Source organism: Neovison vison, chromosome 6, assembly GCF_020171115.1.
Source record: "Neovison vison isolate M4711 chromosome 6, ASM_NN_V1, whole genome shotgun sequence".
NCBI classification, from domain to species: Eukaryota; Metazoa; Chordata; class Mammalia; order Carnivora; family Mustelidae; genus Neogale; species Neogale vison.
The window spans coordinates 102762839-102783612 of NC_058096.1; the positions used below are offsets into that span (position 1 = coordinate 102762839).

The window sequence follows — 20774 nt, forward strand, 5'->3', positions numbered from 1 at the left end:
ATTGTGCAAAGACCAGATGACCTTCTTCTGTAAACACTTGTAGTTGTTTTTAGATGTTATATCAGTGCAGAATTTAACTTTCTGTGAAGTAAGAATGAGTTTTAATATAATTTTGTAAGTTTTCAGTGATGAATTCAGAGTAAATATTTTAGATAACAAATAGTATTCAGATGTATTGAAATTGAAACAAGTTTTATAGTATAAATGTGTCCATTACTATATGTGATGCATTCTACCGTATTCTATTTAAAAACAAAAAATAAAAAGAACAGTGGTCATGAAACCTGATTTGTACAGCTGTGAATGGTTTATGAGCTACAATTAGCTTAAAGATGAAACAAATGAGATAGGGCATCATTTGAACCTGTTTGCACAAACTATAGAGCAAGGACAATAACAGGATTATCTTTGAAATAGCTGTAGGTATTTTTTAAACAATATATTATTTCGGTTGCTTGTTGCTAAAGACTTTTTTTCATGTTCAAGTTTTAATACAAGTCCTAATTTCTAATAACTATGTTCTATCATCAACTGATTTTCTTAAAATGTGAAATTCTATTTCATAACTCAGTTAAGAACTTCATTATGTTATCTATTGTAAGCATGAGAAAAATTAAGACAGACTAGAAATAGATTAAAGGCAATCCCAATAAAGTTAGTAATTTTAATGGAGAAAACTTTAACACTGACAACAGTACCCTGCTTATTCATTTATTTTTTAAAATATAGTCAAAAAACCATTGCACATTACTGTGTAAAATTACACAAAGATATGAACTTGCTGTTAATGCCCTTTTTACTTTTGATTTCTTGTAGGTTTTTTTAACCTTTGTTATTTTAAGTTCTTTTTATTATGCATTTATTTTCTGCCCTTATGTTTTGGTTATCATTACAAACAGCAAGTTTTTGTGTTTAAATTCCTGAAAATGTTGGGATGGAATTACAGTAATGTGTTATGGCTTGGGCCCTCGCAGGAGTGTATCTCGCAGTCAGCAGTGAAAACAAAGTTTGAACAGCACACTATCAGAGCTAAACAGATACTAGATACTGTGAAAAACATAATGGATTCAGTAAACGTGGCAGCAGCAGAGAAAAGGTATGAATTCATTTTATTGCAAAATAAAAATGTCAGTTCATGTCCATATAAATTCCTTAAACTAAGGTTTTAAATTGTTATATTTTAAATACTTTAGCACTTAAGTCAGCAACCTACTTGCATGGTTTTAAATGAATATTTGAAATTGTAAATATTTATTCTACAACCTTAACATCATTTGCATTTCCTGGAACCCATTATTCTCAAGAGTTATGATTTTAACGTGCTTCATAGTTTAAAAATATCTTTAAGGCAGTGGAAGAACAAGTGGAATTTTTTGAAGAAATCCAAAAAGCAGGTGGACCTCTTTTTATATTCAACCTATGACCCATTTTTCATGTTTATACATTGATACCTAGAAACCTCTCTTTGATGCCAGTTGTGGTTTTTTATCAACTGGTAAACAAGGCGATATTACCTGCCAGCCAGAAGGTCAGTTTGGTAAGCACTACCCTATATGTCCTTGTACTGCACTGTTACTCCATTTATGACATTATAAAGATGAAAGTAAATTCATGAAATTGCTAACACTGAGGAAAAGGCTAGTTCTCACAGACTTGGTACACTTGAAACAAAGCTGAGGTTATTAGATGTGATACAGGATGTTAAGCCTTAATTGAACAGTTAGTGGGCTTAAGCCAATCAAGGGAAAGATACAAAGCATCAGAGATTAAGAGGACATTAAATTGGGAATTTTAAATGCATCTGATCATATTGGGAACAAATACACCTAAATCTCTTGCCTAATTATGGCACTTCTCCTGGAATGCATCATATACAAAATTAGAGAATTTCTAATAAATGAAACACAAGAGTGAGAACTCAAAAGAGTCTGATCTCGAGCCCTGCACACTGTTTCTATGAGATTATTTTATTATTTATGCCTCTTTCAGCTCAGTTGTTTTATCATAGTAGCCAGAGTGAGTATTTGGTCCACCAGTTGACCTTAATATTACTGATTTTAAAAATACAGGACATTGGGACGCCTGGGTGGCGCAGTTGGTTAAACGACTGCCTCCGGCTCAGGGCGTGATCCTGGAGTCCCGGGATCGAGTCCCACATCGGGCTCCCAGCTCCATGGGGAGTCTGCTTCGCTCTCTGACCTTCTCCTCGCTCATTCTCTCTCTCACTGTCTCTCTCTCTCAAATAAAAAAAAAAAAAAAAAATACAGGACATTGAACTAAACACAGCACAAAGAAGATGTGATTTGAGAATGGTTTATATAATCATGTCTTGGGAACTCTCTTAGCTGAAGATAATTTTAAAAATGCTCAGGTCTTTGTTTTCCTAGATCCTGTAGTGGTTGACAAATTTTCTATAAAAGCTAGATAGTAGGTATTTTAGGCTTTGGGAGTTGTACTTTCTCTTTTGCAACTAGTCCATTCTGCAGTTTTAGGGCAAAGGTAGTCATACAGATGATAGGCATATGAGGCATATGGATGGTCATAGCATGGCACAAACTGCAGCTGGCTGGATTTGGCTTTCAGGATGCCATTTGCTGACCCTGTTTTTTAAATGAAGTCATTATTTTTATTGCTACTGTTCGTATCTGTGTTTGGAGAGTCCTTATTTGGGATTTGGATGCTACATGCACAGACAAAGTAGTTTATATTCGATCCTCTAGAAAATACTTTGTAAATGAAATATTATTTGAATCATTTTAGATGTGAAATGTAAGTTTTGGATTTTTTTTGCCACTGTATCATGCCAGCAGATGGCTCGTTACCTAAGTGAATGCCCTAGCTTAATTGCTTTGGGATTTCAGTATTTCCTGAGAATTAATTATTCTGCCTACTACAATAGGGTTTATTCAATGGAAGAGAGGGAAGATCAAATTGATAGACTGGACTTTATCCGAAACCAGATGAATCTTTTAACACTGGATGTTAAGAAAAAAATCAGGGCAGTTACAGAAGAGGTGGCAAACAAGGTGAGTTGGTGACTTTATGATACAGTTTCTGGGAATGGAGAGACTGGCTTAGTCAGTAGAGTGTGCCACTCTTGATCTTGGGTTTGTGAGTTCAAGCCCCACGTTGGGTGTAGGATTACTTAAAATCTTTAAGTAAAATAAATTTCTGGAAATGATAAATTTCTGGAAATGAAAATATTTTTGATAATCCTAAAAATGTTATCACCATTACCCTAAAGGCACATTTTATTAAGTTTTTTTACAGTTTGACTGACTAGTTGATAATCTTGGTTAATTTTTTTTAACTTCATATTTTCAGGTTTCCAGTGCAATGACAGATGAAATTTGTCGACTCTCCGTTTTAGTTGATGAATTTTGTTCTGAGTTTCATCCTACTCCAAGTGTATTGAAAGTATATAAAAATGTAAGTTAAATTACTATTAAAAATTATTCAGTTTCCTCACCTTATTCTACATTTTTATTTAGTGGATTAGCTATTTTAATTTCTTCCTGGCAATCAGTACATACTGATTGAACTTTTCTATCCCCTGTGCACTCTTGTAATAAATGTAAGCTATCTTATATATGAAGTACCCCAAAATATCCTCTTAAAATAAGATCATTTACTATACTTAAGTTTTTGCAAAATCTGTACATGTTCTAGAGAAAAAATAATGGGCACATGTACCTTGTTAACAGGAGTTAAATAAGCACATAGAAGATGGTATGGGAAGAAATTTGGCGGATCGGTGTACCAATGAAGTCAATGCTTCAATGCTTCAGTCCCAGCAAGAAATAATTGGTAATATTTATGTCTATAAGTTCATGTGTAGTTTATTTATTTCATTGGGAAAGTACTTAGTTTCCTTGAGGTGTTTTATAAAATGTAAAACATTATTTACTCTTGTTTCTTAAATACCATTATTTTGTTTTATCTAGAAAATTTGAAGCCGTTACTTCCAACTGGTATACAAAATAAACTACATACACTGATTCCTTGCAAGAAATTTGATCTCAGCTATGACCTAAATTGCCACAAGTTATGTTCAGATTTTCAAGAGGATATTGTATTTCGTTTTTCCCTGGGCTGGTCTTCCCTTGTCCATCGTTTCTTGGGCCCAGTGAATGCTCAGAGGGTGTTGCTAGGATTATCAGAACCCATCTTCCAGGTATCTTTTTCTTTTTGAGTAAGCTTTTGATTTTGTTGTTGCTCTACTACACAGTTATTTATCTTTGATTCTACCAGTTGAGATTCTTGCTTTTTTAAAATATTTCTACTTTGCTTATGTGATTTCTCTAATACAACTAGTTGTGTCCAGTTTGCATAGTTATGAGCTAATACCAATCACACAGAGCCTTTTCTGAATTAGTTATACTGTGCAAAGGGAAAGGCACTTCCAGCGTTTTCATTCAGTACTGTTGTTCCACATTCATTTTTGAAAGTTTTTTCCTTAAAAGTTTTTGTTTTCAAATAAAATTGAAGTTTTGACTTCAACTAGAGTAAATGCAAGCATTTAGAAAAAAAAAAAAAACTTTTTAATTTATCAATTCAGTACTTTATCAGAAAATCAGTGGAGTTTTAAAACCATCACCACAATCCTGTTTTAGAACTTATCACCCCAAAATGGTACCCTTGTGTCCATTTGCAGGTCATCATTCTCACCTCCAGCCCTGTAATTAGCTTTCTGTAACTGTCAGATTTTTCCCTTTCTGGACATTTCCTATAAACGGAATAATAAAAAATGTGCCCTTTTGTCCCTGGGGCATCTTTCACTTAGCCGAGTATTGTCAAGGTTCATCATGATGGTACATGAATGTTGTAGCATATACCAGTACTCCATTTTTTATAGGTGCATAATACTCCATTATAGATTATCTCGTATTTTATTCAGTTGATGGGCACTGAAGTTGTTTGTACTTTTCTGGCAATTATGAATGATGCTGCTATGAACACTCATGTACTATTTTTATGTGGACATCTGTTTTCATTTCTCTTGAGTATATACCTAGGAATGAAATTGCTGGGCCATGCGGTAACTCCATGTTTAACTTTCTGAGGAACTGCCAAACTGTTTTCCAAAGCAGCTACACCATTTTACATTCCCACCAGCAGTATATTAAGGTTCTGTTTCTCAACATTCCATCAAGACTTGTTATTGTTTGTCTTTTTTATTAGTGGATGTGAAGGGGTATCTCATGTAGTTTCAGTTTGTGTTTCCCTAATGACTAATGATTTTGAACATCTTTCGTGTACTTGTATTGGCCATTTGTGTATCTTGTGAAATGTCTATTCAGATCATTTACCCATTTTTTAATTGGATTATTTGGCTTCTTATTGTAGAAGTTCTTTATATATTCTCTAGATGCAAGTCGTTTGTCAGATACATGATTTCAGAGTATGTATTTCTGGTCTGTGGCTTGTCTTTTAATTTTCGTATAGTGTATTTTGAAGTGTAGAATTTTTTTCTAAGGTTGTGTCTTTCGTGTGAGAATGTTAAAATACAGTTTTAATTCCACTTGAGAGTTGAGGGTCTACTGTTAAAGGTAGAATCATATAGTATAAAAATTCAGTATTGGTCATAGAAAATAATTTTGAGACTTTATTTTCTTCATACATTTATGGTAAACTCATTATTTGACTCATTCTTTTTATAGATTTACTACTGTAATTATACAAGAAATAAAATAGAACTTATAAATGTAACTATTCCATTTGTAGTTGTTTAATTATAATAATCCTTTTCCCCCAACTTTATCAGCTTCCCAGATCTTTAGCCTCTACTCCCACTGCTCCAACCAATCCAGCAACTCCAGACAGTGCATCACAGGAAGAACTCATGGTCACCTTAATAACAGGATTAGCTTCTCTCACATCTAGAACTTCTATGGGCATCATAGTTGTTGGAGGAGTGGTAAGAAGTTCTTTTTAGTATAATTAAAATTGGAGTTTTGCAAAGCTGTCTGCTAGACATGAAAAGAAAGGTATATTTACTTTTATTTCCAGGGTAATTTGTAGAATGACATGAAAAGTTGTTGGCTAAAATTAGTGAATAAAGATGCGTTTCACAGGTCTAATCTTAAGTTTTTAAAAATACAGACTTATTTATTTTTAAATTGAGGTATAGTTGACATAACATTGTATTAGTTTTAGGCATATAAGATAATGATTTGATGTATATATATTGCAAAATGATTACCACAGTATACATTTTTAACAAATACCTCTTTAGGGAAAAAAAAAAGATACCACCAACTAGCTAGTCCTTAAAACAATGCTTCCTATTTTCACTTGACAGCACATAAATGATATTTATAATTTGGAGTAACAGGAATTATCCAGGTCCCTTATGTAGACTTCTCTGAATACCAGAGGGATCTGCCTTAAAGTATTCAAGATTATTTTTTAGTTGTAGTTCTTTTTAACTGTTAAAATTTTTTTCACATCATTAACAACATAGGTTTGTTTTGGTTTTTAAAATCTCTGATCTGGGGCGCCTGGGTGGCCCAGTGGATTAAAGCTTCTGCCTTCCTTTTAGGTCATGATCCCAGGGTCCTGGGATCCATCACCACATCAGGCTCTCTGCTCAGCGGGGAGCCTGCTTCCTCCTTTCTCTCTGCCTGCCTCTCTGCCGTCTTGGGATCTCTGTCTGTCAAATAAATAAATAAAATCTTTAAAAATAAATAAAATAAAATCTCTGACCTAAAAAAAAATTCACATGTCTTCTTGAGATATATTATATCAAGTTAGCAAATGTTTGGTAGGTTATAAAAATTCTTGCCTGGTATTTATGTATAGCTCCTTTTTCATCTTTTTTTTTTTTTTTTTTTAAAGATTTTATTTATTTATTTGAGAGAGAGAGAGACAGTGAGAGAGAGCACAAGCGAGGAGAAGGTCAGAGAGCGAAGCAGACTCCCCATGGAGCTGGGAGCCTGATGTGGGACTCGATCCCGGGACTCCAGGATCACGCCCTGAGCCGAAGGCAGTCGTCCAACCAACTGAGCCACCCAGGCGTCCCTCCTTTTTCATCTTGATTGATTTCCAGTAGCTTCAGATTTTCTAACAGAGAAGGAATATACATTTTTTTAAAAATATGAATTTGAGTCAAAGATAGGTAGGGGGCTGATGAGTTTGTTAAAATGCTTTAATGTACAATATCCCTACTGGTGATATTCTTTCTTTCTTTATTTATTTATTTTTGGTGATATTCTTTCTTGAAATAACCTGTGAATTTATCCTACAGATCTGGAAAACTGTAGGGTGGAAACTCATATCTGTTTCATTAAGTATGTATGGAGCTTTGTATCTTTATGAGAGGCTGACCTGGACCACACGTGCCAAGGAGAGAGCCTTTAAACAGCAGTTTGTGAACTATGCAACGGAAAAACTGCAGATGATTGTTAGCTTCACCAGTGCGAACTGTAGCCATCAAGTACAACAGTAAGTTGAAAGATGTGTCTTTTTTTTTTTTTTTTAAAGCATTACTGATGTATGACATGTATAAAAAATGCATAAATAAGAGTTTAGCTCAAAAGAATTACCACAGTATAAACACATTTGTAATCACCACCAAGGTGAAAAAAAACAAGGGTATCAAACATGCTCAAAACTGCATGATGGCACTCAGGGCTTGATCCTGGTACCCTGGGATCATGACTTGAGCTGAAGACAGACATTTAACTGACTGAGTCAATCAGGTGCCCCAAGACAAGATGAATTTTGACAACATACTAAGTGAAAGAAGCCAATTACAAAAGACCACATAAGGTATGGTCCCATTTATATTAAATGTCTAGAGTAGGCAAATGTATAGAGACAGAAAGCATATTATTATTTGCCAAGGGTTGGGAAAGGGGCAAAGGGTAATGACTGGTAATGTATATGAGATTTTTTGTGGGGCGGTAGTGATAAAAGGTTCTAAAATTTTATTTTGTTCCTGGTCACACAACTCTGTGAATATACTAAAAATTGAATTGTATTATTTTAAGTGAGCAGATTTTATAGTATGTAAATTATATCTTAATAAAGGTAAGAAAAGGGGAGCCTGGGTGGTTCAGTTGGTTAAGCATCTGCCATTGGCTGGGATCATGATCCCAGGGTCCTGGGATCAGGCCCTTCGTTGGGCTCCCTGCTCAGGGGGGAGCCTGCTTCTCCCTCTGCCTCTGCCCCTCCCTCTGCTTGTGTACTCTCTCTCTCTGTCAAACGTATAAAATCTTCAAAAAAAAAAAAATGGTGAAAAAAATAATCTGGGAACAAAATGCCACCAAAAAAAAAAAAAAAAGCATGATGGCAAGTGTAATGTATTTTTACTGTCACAGCCGAAATTTACAAGTCTAAGATTTTTTGTTGTTGTTGTTGAGAGAGAATTAAGCAGGAGCAGGGGTAGGGGCAGAGGAAGAGGGAAAAGCAGATTCCCCACTGAGCAGGGAGCCTGACGTGGGACTCAATCCCAGGACCCTGAGCCTTCAGCTCAGGTCATGATCTCAGGGTCCTGGGATTGACCCCTACATCGGTCTCCCTACTCAGCGGGGAGCCTGCTCCCCCACCCCACCGCCTGCCTCTCTGCCTACTTGTGATCTCTCTCTGTCAAATAAATCCATAAAATCTTAAAAAAAAAAAAAAAAAGATTTCCCACAAGGAAGAGTAGCCTACCAAGTTTGAATGTGTGGAATAGGAAGATGTAGGCAGAGGGAAACACCCCAAACCAAAAGAAAATAAGTGGGAGAAGAAATGTGTTCAGAAACATGAGAAATTTGAGTATGGCAGATGTGTATTTGAGTGGGGTACATTCGAATATAAGCCTAATACTAGGACAGGAGCGTGGATATTTGGAAGTCCTGGAAGTTGATGTCATTGACATTTAGTTCTATAAAAATAACTGCAGTAGTGTGGTGTATTAGTTCTATAAAAATAACCACAGTGGTGTGGTGTATTGAATGGTTTAGGCTGAGGAGACCAGAGTTAAAGGGAAATTAAACTTTCAGACACAAGCTCAAAGCCTGTACTAACACAGAGCTGCAGAGAATAGAAACAATGAGGGCACAGACTGGAGGATATTTGCCAGATATTTACTGAGCTCTTGTCTTACACGAGAGTTTTCATTTTATTTATATTAAGGAAGATCTTTTCTCTAATGGAGGTACCTAGACCTCCGGAAGAAATCAGCTGAGGTTACATATGTAAAAACAAAGCTTTTTTAAAAAATGAAGCTTTTCATTCATTTAATCATCAATTGTTAATTGCCTACCATGTGCTAATAACTGCCAATATCTATGCTAATGGTGGTTATAGGAAATAGAGATAACTTGGTCTCTTTCTTATAAGACTTTACATCCTAATGGAGGCAGCCTCGATATATTACTCAGTTAAAAAATACTCGCTAAATATTGATTTAATGAAATATGAAAATAATGAAAGATTCTTATTTGTCTTAATATTGATATATGGTGAGATGGATTGAAATGGAAAGGAAAAAAACCATTAGGAAGATGAATATGCATAGAATAGTTGTAGAGAAAAGTCAGTTAATCATATTCCAGAGGTATACACACCTACTAGGCATGCTCCCAGTTTCAAAAATAACATGTTTGCCAAAGCTACCATATTAACTGGCACACAAATTAAATACAATCCTTTAGTTATGGAAACATGGTTCAGTGTTGTTATGATTTAAAGTATTTTTTTGTCTAAGTCACAAGCTTATGAAATTTTCTTGCTTGTGCTCAGTAATTGTTATTTCTATAGGCAAGGGACAAGTAAGGCATATTATGCTTCAGAAGAAATACACCCATCTTCAGCCTTTTTATAGCTTATTCATATTCACAACTGTACCTGAGGTCGATACTGCCTGTTGAGCATTTGTCTTGAGACCAGATGAAATTAAGGCTACAAGTGCCATAGCCTCCTTCAGAACATTCTTAAAAGTGTTCTTTGATATCTTATGTTTCAGGTATATTTTAATCTTATATAAGCTTTAAATTAAAGCTTCATTCATTTTAAAAGATATTCATGACTGCTGAAAAAAAGCTTTTTTTATTTTAAGGGAAATGGCAACCACTTTTGCTCGCCTGTGCCAACAAGTTGATATTACACAAAAACATCTGGAAGAAGAAATTGCTAGATTATCCAAAGAAATAGATCAGTTGGAGAAAATACAAAACAATTCAAAGTTCTTAAGGTATTTGAATCTTTTTTCTCAATAATGTGAACATTTGTTGGTCTTGTTACTTGAGTATAATTATATAAAATAACTCGTGAATTTGTAGTAAAACTTTTTACATTTGGTTATTTTCCATACTCCATTTGTTTTTCATTTTCAGTGAAACCTAATTTCAACAAGAAAAAGAAAATCTGAATTAAAAAATTAAAAGGATTTTTTTAGATCTTTATCTAAAACTATTAAGCCATACTAGTCCCCATTCAGAGCAGAAGTTTTGTATTTAAAAGTGCAAGATTTGGTTTTGTTTTTTAAGATTTATTTATTTTAGAGAGTGGGCACATGATTGCACACTTTTACCACCTGTACAAGTTGAGGGGCAGGGCAGAGGGAAAGGAATCTTCGTGTAAACTCTGCTGAGCAGAGAGCCCAACACGGGGCTGTCTCAGGACCCATGAGCTCATGACCTGAGTGGAGACCCAGAGCCAGACACTCAACTGATAGAGCCACCCCGGTGCCCCAAAAGTGCGAGTTTTTAGTCCTCTGTATTCAAGACCCTTAACTTCCATTTTCATTGGGGGACTGTTGGGTGTACTTAACTTTAAAGCAACAAAAGTAAACAAGACATCCTAATATGCGCAATTCTGGTTTAATCATGGATTTTGTGGCATCTAAGTGAAGTTTGCCTTTGGGGACTTAACCAGGAGTATGAGTGATGAGTAGTAGAAGAAACTACTTCTTGGTAGTCCCTAACTTTCACCTTTTACCCATTAGCTGGCTCACCTAACAAGTTCTCATTAAGCAGCAATTAATAGCTGCTGCAGTTTACCAGTGCATGTGCCTCATATGGTTGCTCATCCAAGAGCAGCTCGCAGTGTCTCCAAATTATAGAGGCTGTCCTTGTGAGCTAAATTTTGGGACGTACAGCTAAAACACTTGCAGTTAAGTCTGTCTACGATGTCTTAATCTGATGTACAGTGACATTGTCATCACTCCTCCATTTCATCATCTCTGAAAAAGACTGCCGTCACTTAGACCTTAACTTCCTTATACATACAAACACAGCCAAGTAAATTTTATTCCGTTCTGCCTGATTTAAGATTATCTCAAATACAGCCTTTCAAATTTAGTAAGATTACATTTAACAGGTTTTGTGTGTGTGTGTTTGACTTAGGTAGGTTTTTTTAGTAGTGTTTCATCTTGTTTAGAGTAAAATGTAAATGATACTATTGGCACTTACTGTAGCTTTTTTATTTTGGCCAGACTGACTTATGTATGTATAATTATGATCTGCTCATCCTTTTTCTAACAGGAAAGTATAAAATAACAAATACCATAATATTTAGACTCTCCATTGTTGCTACATTAGGATTAATAATTCAGATAAAACTTACCTCAGGCTTCAGTAGAAGCCTGAAGAAGCACGCAGTGGAGTCTATAGTAAATGACCTTGACAGTATGCACCCAGCAACAGTACAAGACCAAGAGAAAAGAGAAACTCATTCAAGTATGTGCACGCCCTGGCCTAGTATGAGAATGGGAGACACAATCTGTGTTCCTCTGTCAGTGTTCCTATTTTCCTCTTTTTAGGATACTTAGCTATATCAGGTATAATCCTCGTATTAAAAAAAAAAACTTGGTATACCATGGTCCTTTGACATCTGACAGCTACTTTATGTATACATAAAACCAGTTATTCTGTACTTTATGCTTAACTTAAAGGGAATTCAAAGACAGTTACGACTCTGACTTTGGATATAATTCCCATGTAAGGTAATAGGATTCTTTTGTCTCTTATGCTTTTCTTAAGTTTTTTGGTTTTTATCTTAGTGTACCTTTTTCAAGTTCTAGACATTGGATTCTGTGTTTACAGCAAAGTAATAGCATATATACATACTCTTAAAAGGTTGGTAATAATTTAATCTGCATTCAGATAAATGTAGCAACACCTGACTAGTGGTTTTCTTCTTAAGATTGGATGGAATGCACTTTTTTTTCTCACTGGACTTTATGATAATTAGATTGGTTTTTTATTCATTTTTCTAAATTAGAAATAAAGCCGTTCAACTTGAAAATGAACTGGAGAATTTTACTAAGCAGTTTCTACATTCAAGCAATGAAGAAGAATCTTAACAGTAGAGATTGCTTTGGTGATCATCATAGGAGAAAATGGAACTTGGAAGATTGGGACAGTTGTTTATGAAATGACTTTAAATATGAATTATACTAACTGTACCTAAATAGCAAATCCTTGTGTAGATTCTGGTAATTATCTATCTCAGGGTGTTTGCATTTCTGAAGAGTGTTGTGATGTTTTTTAAATTTTAATTTTGGGTTAAGAAAGGCTAAATTGTGCTAAAAATGATGAATTAGTTAAAAGCAACAGAACCAACTATGTGACCCCTGAGGGGTGGGGCCTTGTTCTTAATTAGGGCTCTCTCTGTTTTTGATTCTGAAAAACTCTGCTTCCTGGCATCCAGGAGTTAGAGAATGCTCCTTTCATCTTTTCTCAGAACTAATTTTTGATGCCCACCTTAATGGGAATAGTCATTTGTTTTTGTTGTTTTATAAACTGTATTGCTCTATCAAGGAGGAGTGTGGAATGTTCTCAAGTGTATTGTTGATGCAAGTTACAATCACTTTTGCCATTCTGGCAGGTATGTAAACCACTAATACACTGTTTTTACTCCCTCTTTTTTCCCATTAAAACTGATGTAAAATAGTATAAAGGTTTGTTATTATAAAGTCTCTTTAAAAAGTATATTGGTCTGAATAAATTGTTGCCTGATCTGTTTCTAAAGAAATAGTTTCTGCTTCAGCTATGATTATGGCAAGAAAACCTTTCTATCTCAGTTTTAGGAATAAAGTTTGAAGTGATAAAAATAGCCCAAGATATGGGAGCTCTGAATTTTCGGTGGTTATGGTCATGTACAAATGCTATTCTTCAGAAGGTTTTTGCTGGGAATACTGCTGGACTGTCCCCCCAGGTGGCTTTTACTTTTATTTAATTGTATGAATTTGCCAGGACACTGTTTATATTCTAACTTAATGAAATGTTCATGAGTTCAAGTGCTGTGTCTCTTTCTGTGTAATAACTAATAGAAACATATATTGAAACATACAAAATGGCGTTCCGGGGGTTTGCTATGCAAAACGTAGTCTTGAGGATCACCAAAGCACCAGCATCTAGATGCTTGTTAGATGCATCATGACAGTGCATTTGGCCGGGGATGGTTTCTGCCATTCCACAGAGGGATAACATGTTACGCTCTTTTATCCTTAGTATTTCCTTTCTTGTGCCTTTAAGGCTCCCGGATGCTACTCAGTCTTTTTGGTGCAGCATTATGTTCCAGGATATTTTAAGGAGAAAATAACATTACTTAGGTCACAGAAGCCTTTCAAAAATGTATTTTTATGCAGATCAGATACTAGGATGCAGTATTAAAATCCAAGTACTACTTTATAGCATTTGTTGTTGTTTTATAACCAAATAATAGTACAAGCTACCAACAAATGTAGCAACTGCCACATGAAAAACTGATGTCTAAGACTACTACTAACTTAGGTTACAAGTTTAAGACCTTAATCTTTATGTGAAAGTACTTGAACTTTTTGAATGAGCATAGTGGTTTGGTATCACCTCCTTAGTAATAGTACAGTGGCTGTCAGAGTTTGGTCCCTGGATTAAGTGTATTATCACTTGTGTGAACTTTTGAGAAGAGCATATTGCAGAGTCTCCTCCATACCTACTGAATCCCATAGTGTTTGGGAACCAGCAGTCTGTTTTCATGTGCCCTCCGGGTGATCCCGATGCATGCTCAAGTTGGAACTACCAGAATAGTGGTTCTGGTATAGTGAAGCTACAGTTAAGTTCTCCATCACCAGTTGACTGTAGTTCCACCTGATCAAGTGTGAAAATGCATGAATGTTGGAAATGGAACACTGAAGTAATGAAACCCAACCTTTATGCCTAGAGATATGTGCACCTCTAAGGCCATGAATTATACAGGAGTATGTAAATTCACAGCTGTAGTTCAAAGTTGTTGCACATACTTGGTTTACTCTGTATGTTTGCAGGATTATTTATAACTTTGTATAGCCTTAAACTTTTTATAGAACTACATTTTTATAAGTATGCAAGGTGAAAATAAAACTTGTTTGCCTGTTAGTTGATAAATGTAGCATTTATGCTGGCAGTGAGTTTTAATCTTTATGTAGTAGACTGGCCCATGCACCCGGTCAAGAAAAGAGACTCCCTCATTTCATTCTCCTGGCCAAGAAAAAGTTCCCCCAATTCATTCTTGAAGGACAAAGAAATGAAAGCAGTAACTTTTCAGCCTTTTAACAGTAGGTAGCATTCACAGTGGTGAGGAGGAGGTTAAGGAAAGGAAAAAGGGCCGAGCATGAAATACCAGGCTTGGAGTTTACTTCTAAGGCTTAATTTTTAGTGTGATTAAGATATTATTTATTCATTTCAGAGAGTGAGAGACCGCACAGGAGGGGGGTGGTGGCACAGAGGAAGCAGCACAGAGCAGGGAGCCTGAAGCGGGGCTCAATCCCAGAACCCTGGGATCATGCCCTGAGCTGAAGGCAGACACTTAACTGACTGAGCTACCCAGGCACCTATTTTTAGTGTGATTTTTTTTTTTTTTTTAAGATTTTATTTATTTACTTGACAGGCAGAGATCACAAATAGGGGGAGAGGCAGGCAGAGAGAGAGGAGGAAACAGGCTTCCTGCTGAGCAGAGAGCCAAATGTGGTGCTCCATCCCAGGACCCTGGGATCGTGACCTGAGCCGAAGGCAGAGGCTTTAACCCCCTGAGCCACCCAGGCGCCCCTTTAGTGTGATTTTAAAAATTAAAATGTAATACATGATATCTGGTTAAAAGCACTTTATTGATTACAGTATCAGTTCACAGCAACATTTCACAGAGCTACTGTACAAATAATGAATCATTGTGCAAGAAAGATCCAAGAATACTATTAAGTCATGGTACAAGTCCATAGTTTGGTTTAAAGCTTTTTGTAAGAGCTTTAATCTACTACGTTCACCTTGCCCATAGTCATGTTACTGACATTCAAAGTCAATTGGCTAGAAGTTTGTAGAAACCACTGTAGGTGAAGAAAAACATTTTAATCAGCTTTAAAAACCCACTTCTGTGTGGATGCCTTTGGATAAGAATACGTGAATCCAAGTGTTCAGATGCTTTCAAAACAAATAGAATAGAGCACCATTGTGTAAAAAAACAAAAAGGCTTGAAATATCTACCAAGTATCACTGAAGTTCAATTAAAAAATAAATACTACATGACGTAAGATTTTGTTGGGAACACTTAACACCAGTTGAAACACAAACCAGCTTTTTCATGATGCTGCATTATAACTATTTTATAGGATCAATTATTGGATTTAAGAAAAAAGAGAAATTTTATCAACATGCAAACAAATCCGCTAAATACAAGGTGTACCATCAATCTGTGACTAAAACTTCTAAAAGATACACTGCTAGCTTAGACATTCAACTATGAACCATTTTAATGAGTACCTATTTTAAGATATACCACAGAATTTAAGGCAACTCAAAATGAGCAGGAGGAAAAACTAGTAAATATGAAACATAATTCACCCAAACAGTCTAATTTAAAATACTAATTTTTTTTTCATTGTGCTACTCTTTCTCACAAGAAAGATGGTCTAACCTTGTGGGTGCTTTAAAAAATTCTAACAGGAGATAAGACAGTTTAAAATTTTGCTTTCCACAATGGCTAAAGGGAAATTTGAAGCTGAACACAGTACTTGATTTAAAAGCAGAAATTTTTAAGCCTGACTTAAACCCTCAAGACTCTCGAGAGAATACTGTGAAAATGATAGGCCCATTTCTAAGATTGATTCATCAGTTTCCTAACTTTAAACATCAACAGATAAGCCACAGGTATTCACCTGCCTTGTAATTTAAAATGTGAACATTCAACAGTAACACCAAAGCATAAATTTCCCTGAATGTTGTCACTTTTAGAAAGGTTAAAATTATTAAATCTAAGACTTCGATAGTGTTGGAGAAGGTCAGTTATAATACTGGCACAGTATATTTTAGCAATAAAAATTTCACTGTCACCTGGAGAAAGCAAGATCCATTTCTCTTACCAGGTTAACTTTAAGACTGCCGAACACGTTCCAGACGCACCTATATCTGTATGTCTAGGATACTAGTTCACTATCATGCAGTAGCAGTTCAGCTGAGTCTACATTAAAATGAGAATGGCCTATCAGACTCTTACAATTGAAATATTAAACCCAAACTTTTGCATCTGTGAAGATGAACTCTGTGTGGTGTGCATGGAACCAATGGATCAAGCTAGGAAAATCTGAGGGAAGGAGGGAAGGATGAGACCTTGGATATTCAGTCTAAACCTCTAGTACAGGTGCCAAAACTGAGGACTGCCTGTCCATCAAGGTGGAGAGGTCTTTGCTACCAGCTTTTGGGGTGATGTGCTGAACCACATGGCAATCATTATCACTCTTTTTAAAAAAGAGTATGTTCTCTTAAATTATTCTTGCTAGATCGGGGGGGGGGGGACACTTTCTGAGATGATTGATCTATAAATAAACATGCTGAGGCATATTATGTTAAAATGTTTCTTGTAAGGTAAAAGAAAACAGGCACCAGATAAATGCAACAATCTTGATGCAAATTCTTAAATACTGTATTATTCTTACTGGTTAGAAATCTTATGCACAACACTTGAGACTATCAGCTGAACTCAAACTGCAAGTAAATAAATATACCTAGCAATTGGAACCTGTATTACTGGAGAGCAAAGATTTAGCTAGTAAGTTAATGTGGTAATAAGGTCAACATTTGGTCTATGTATAAATAGCACAATAGTGATTGGGTCTTAGTTGCCTAGTACACATTTAATTATGGGAACTGCTTTTAAGCTTATCTACAAAGATTTCAACTGTTTCTATCAACATGCTTAAGACCATGGAATTCTTATAATCTGGTGCTCCTCTGGCAAAAGTATCTTGTTGTTAGAGAAACTTTCAAGGTAGAGGAGATGCTCTCATACATTATATATATATGTGGCTATTTTGCATATGGCAGAAGGGCTTTCTTATAGGAATTTGGAATGAACTGCTGAACTACATGGCAAACCCTCACCTTTTTGGGAAATGAATACGTTCCTTTAAAATATTCTTGCCTTACCTTAAAGAGCTATTCTTTATGAAATGACAGTCCACAAACATTAATTGCAAAAAAAGTTCATAGAAATCTTACGTGTTTATAAATATACATTCATGCCTGCCATCTAAAATAGTCTTTTTTTGGTCCTATATCTTACTCTTTCTTTATCCATTTTCTTTTTACCATCATCAGCTGATCTTAAAACTGATAACAGACTTCATTATAGTTGATGCACTTACTAGCATATTCACAATATAAAAATGAAAATTCACAAGTAAAATTTGGGGAGCATTTAGATTAGGGTTACGTGTGATCAAAAGTTGAAACCTAAGTTGAAACAGACATGGTTTAGTAAATTACAAAAGTAATGCACTTCTGTATTAAGAATAATCCATGACTTCATCAATCAAGACTAATAATCTTGTATTATCAATGGTTTAGCTTTAGTTATAGGGGGAAAGTATCTTTGTTTAAATTCAGGGGAGCATTCTAGTAATAGACACATTATATCATTGACAAGTAGGAATTGCTTAGGAAAATACTAAGCAATGTTCCTCTGACTCCTTTAAGGACTCCTGGAATTTTTCTTTTGGCTTTAAAGTGGAGTCACATGGATCTAAGTATTCCTTTTGGCAAAATCACTTAGAAACCATTTTTTTGTGCCAAAAGAAAAATCACAGAAGAGCGAAAAGTCTGAATGTTTCCTTTTTCAAATTTAAGTCACGATAATATGAAATCTGAATTGATATAAACTGAACACAAACTCATAAAGCCACCTTGCTACACAACTGTAACTAATCAAGTCTAGTGATGGTTAGATTTTAACACTTCTTTCAACAACGTAATGCCATCACATTGTATTTCCCATCTACAGGTCTATCAATGGAGAATACTGGACAAAATTCTTCAGATGCAAGGACAACCCAAATGTTAATCTGAAATAATGAGGGTAACCTACAAACTCTGTTTCAGAATATAAAATCACTAGGAAAGCCCTGCTCTTTAGAGAGCTACTCAAAGTGTCATTAGATCATAACCAGATTTTTTAAACGTTTAAAATTTGTTTTTTATGCAATCACTGCTATGTAAGAATTTCTTATGTATGTCTAAAATTTCAGAATGATACCTTGATTCCCTGGCCTTCAGGGAAGGCCAGGGACTGAAAGTGAGCACTTACTTAAATTCACAGGATGGCAGAAGGATACACCAGAAACTAACGATATTCAACAGGGACTGCCCTCAGATATCTAGGCCTGCTAGCATTCTTAAACATTAAGCAACAAGGAGCTAAAAGGTCAGAAATCAAGGAGACTTTCTTCAAACGTAAGTACACATACATATGGGATCACTTCCATCTCTTACAATGCCTACTTCATTACAAAACTCAAAAATGTGATGTTTCTTATGTATAGAAAGTTAAAAATTTAAGTCTTAAAAAACACAATCAAACATAATAAACTGCTCTAATGTGAACATTCTGTCCTACACAAAATAAAGAATTTCGAGTACAAGCAAAAATTCATCAAGATTAGCTTAATTCCTCAAATTAATGCACTGGTCCTTTCAATCTCAGCAAGCACCCTTGCCTCCCCCTTTTGTTTTATAGTTTACTGAAATCTTTTTGTATATAACAATCTCAATAGAAAAATCTTCACCTGCAAATATAAGGTAGAATTTTCTTCTCACAGCGATAGGCTGTAGCACTGATTTCTCCAGATAGCAACGGAGAACAGCAAACATGTATGCACTATTAATTCCAGATTCTAAGAAAACTGTCCCAAGAGCCTGTTGCCACAGCCATGCCATCATCTGTTACACCTAAACAGCTGACACGGTTATCATGACCAGCAAGAACACCTGAAAAGCAGAAGTTTAGTAAAAAGTTAACAAGAGCCAACTTTCAGAATTAAACAATATGTGCATACAAGATTTAGAAGGGTATTTAAAAAAATTTTTTTCAAAACACCATATTTCATTTTCAAATCTTTTCTTTATCCTTTATTTCCAAGGCGTACTGTGCATGTTTAAGTGTATGTTCACCGGTTTCTGAAACAATTATCAATAAACAATTGTGAGGACGAAAGAGCTGGAAAGAAACGGTATGCATGGTATGGGAAATCAGAGAACAGAACACTTAAAACTCATTAGAATATCAACAAGACAGAAAGAGTCTAGAATTCCTATATATTCACTATATCCACATCTTGAGTAACTACTGCCAAAAGCAGTCTCAGGAATGACTTTGCCTTTAGCTTCAAGAAGTATTCGTTTGGGCGCCTGGGTGGCTCAGTGGGTTAAGCCGCTGCCTTCGGCTCAGGTCATGATCTCAGGGTCCTGGGATCGAGTCCCACATCGGGCTCTCTGCTCAGCAGGGAGCTTGCTTCCCTCTCTCTCTCTGCCTGCCTCTCCATCTACTTGTGATTTCTCTCTGTCAAATAAATAAATAAAATCTTAAAAAAAAAAAAAAAAAAGAAGTATTCGTTTGCAAGAAATCTGTTCCCGAGGTTTTATTTCATCCCTATCCCTATTTCAGCAATACACCGGGATAATGCAGACCGTCAGTACTGAAGTGGACATTTGCCTTTTTAAAATTTTTCTGGCTACCTGGCTGTCCGAGGAGGCTCCTTGCTCCAAATGGGGAGCCTGGGTGTGAGGGGTAAGCTAGGTAACTGCAAGGAAAATGAGAATCATGAAGATCTACAAGAAAACTTGGACTATATCAAATCAAGAATTACTTTTTTTTAAATAAACTCTGAGTCTGCAGTATCTATAACGAAGCAAAATCGTGTTCAATCACGTTCACCCAACCGCAGGAACATAACCTCATCTAACTCTTAAGACCTCTGTAGTCCCTCCAGCACAGCAATGTTTGGCAACAGGCAAATGTACAATCGTGGGTTGAAGTAACAGAAAATGAGCACTGTGACTAAATACTCCAAGTCACATTGGAAAGGAAAATGAGATAGCAATTCACAAGTCGCCATTCAATTTTTACCGTTAAGAGTATCCAGTTGGGCCAACGAAACCAAGCAGCTGTAAGCAAAGCAAAACTAACTCAAGCATATGCTAAATTATGGGAAACAAACACATTCTGATACTATTATGGATACTAACTGATTCAATTCAGGCAAAACGCCTAATACCTCTTTAAACAAAAGTCCTAATTGTGTAAACACTGACTGATGTTCTAAATAAAATCCACTCTATGTGGGAAACATTAGAAGACAGGAAGGATGCAGCTGTAGCGGGAGGAGAAATGTTAAAGCTGAGCCCTCAACAGAGAACGCCAAGAGTTAAAAAAAAAAAAAAAAAGTCAATGATTCATTCAAATTGTTGTTTTAAAACTTCGAATCTCTGCTGAGTGTTCAGCTTTAACATCTCTCCTGCTGCTCCTAATAAACCATGTGGGAGTGCACACACACACACACA

At 35.6% G+C, this 20774-nt stretch overlaps 2 protein-coding genes across 4 annotated transcripts in view; one reads left to right on the forward strand and one right to left on the reverse strand.

Moving 5' to 3' along the window:
* The window catches only part of MFN1 (mitofusin 1), a 32386-nt gene extending 19158 nt beyond the window's left edge, over positions 1-13228 (forward strand). For both annotated transcript variants that reach the window (XM_044251827.1, XM_044251828.1), the window contains exons 10-18: positions 975-1096; positions 2900-3026; positions 3325-3429; positions 3705-3807; positions 3945-4174; positions 5765-5917; positions 7247-7443; positions 10046-10180; positions 12211-13228. In XM_044251827.1, the coding sequence (XP_044107762.1) occupies positions 975-1096; positions 2900-3026; positions 3325-3429; positions 3705-3807; positions 3945-4174; positions 5765-5917; positions 7247-7443; positions 10046-10180; positions 12211-12292 (1254 nt within the window). In that variant the 3' untranslated portion in view covers positions 12293-13228. The remainder of the gene's footprint in view (positions 1-974; positions 1097-2899; positions 3027-3324; positions 3430-3704; positions 3808-3944; positions 4175-5764; positions 5918-7246; positions 7444-10045; positions 10181-12210) is intronic.
* A 1808-nt stretch (positions 13229-15036) lies between these two features.
* GNB4 (G protein subunit beta 4) overlaps positions 15037-20774 on the reverse strand; it is a 58074-nt gene continuing 52336 nt past the window's right edge. For both annotated transcript variants that reach the window (XM_044251829.1, XM_044251830.1), the window contains exon 10: positions 15037-19202. In XM_044251829.1, the coding sequence (XP_044107764.1) occupies positions 19096-19202 (107 nt within the window). In that variant the 3' untranslated portion in view covers positions 15037-19095. The remainder of the gene's footprint in view (positions 19203-20774) is intronic.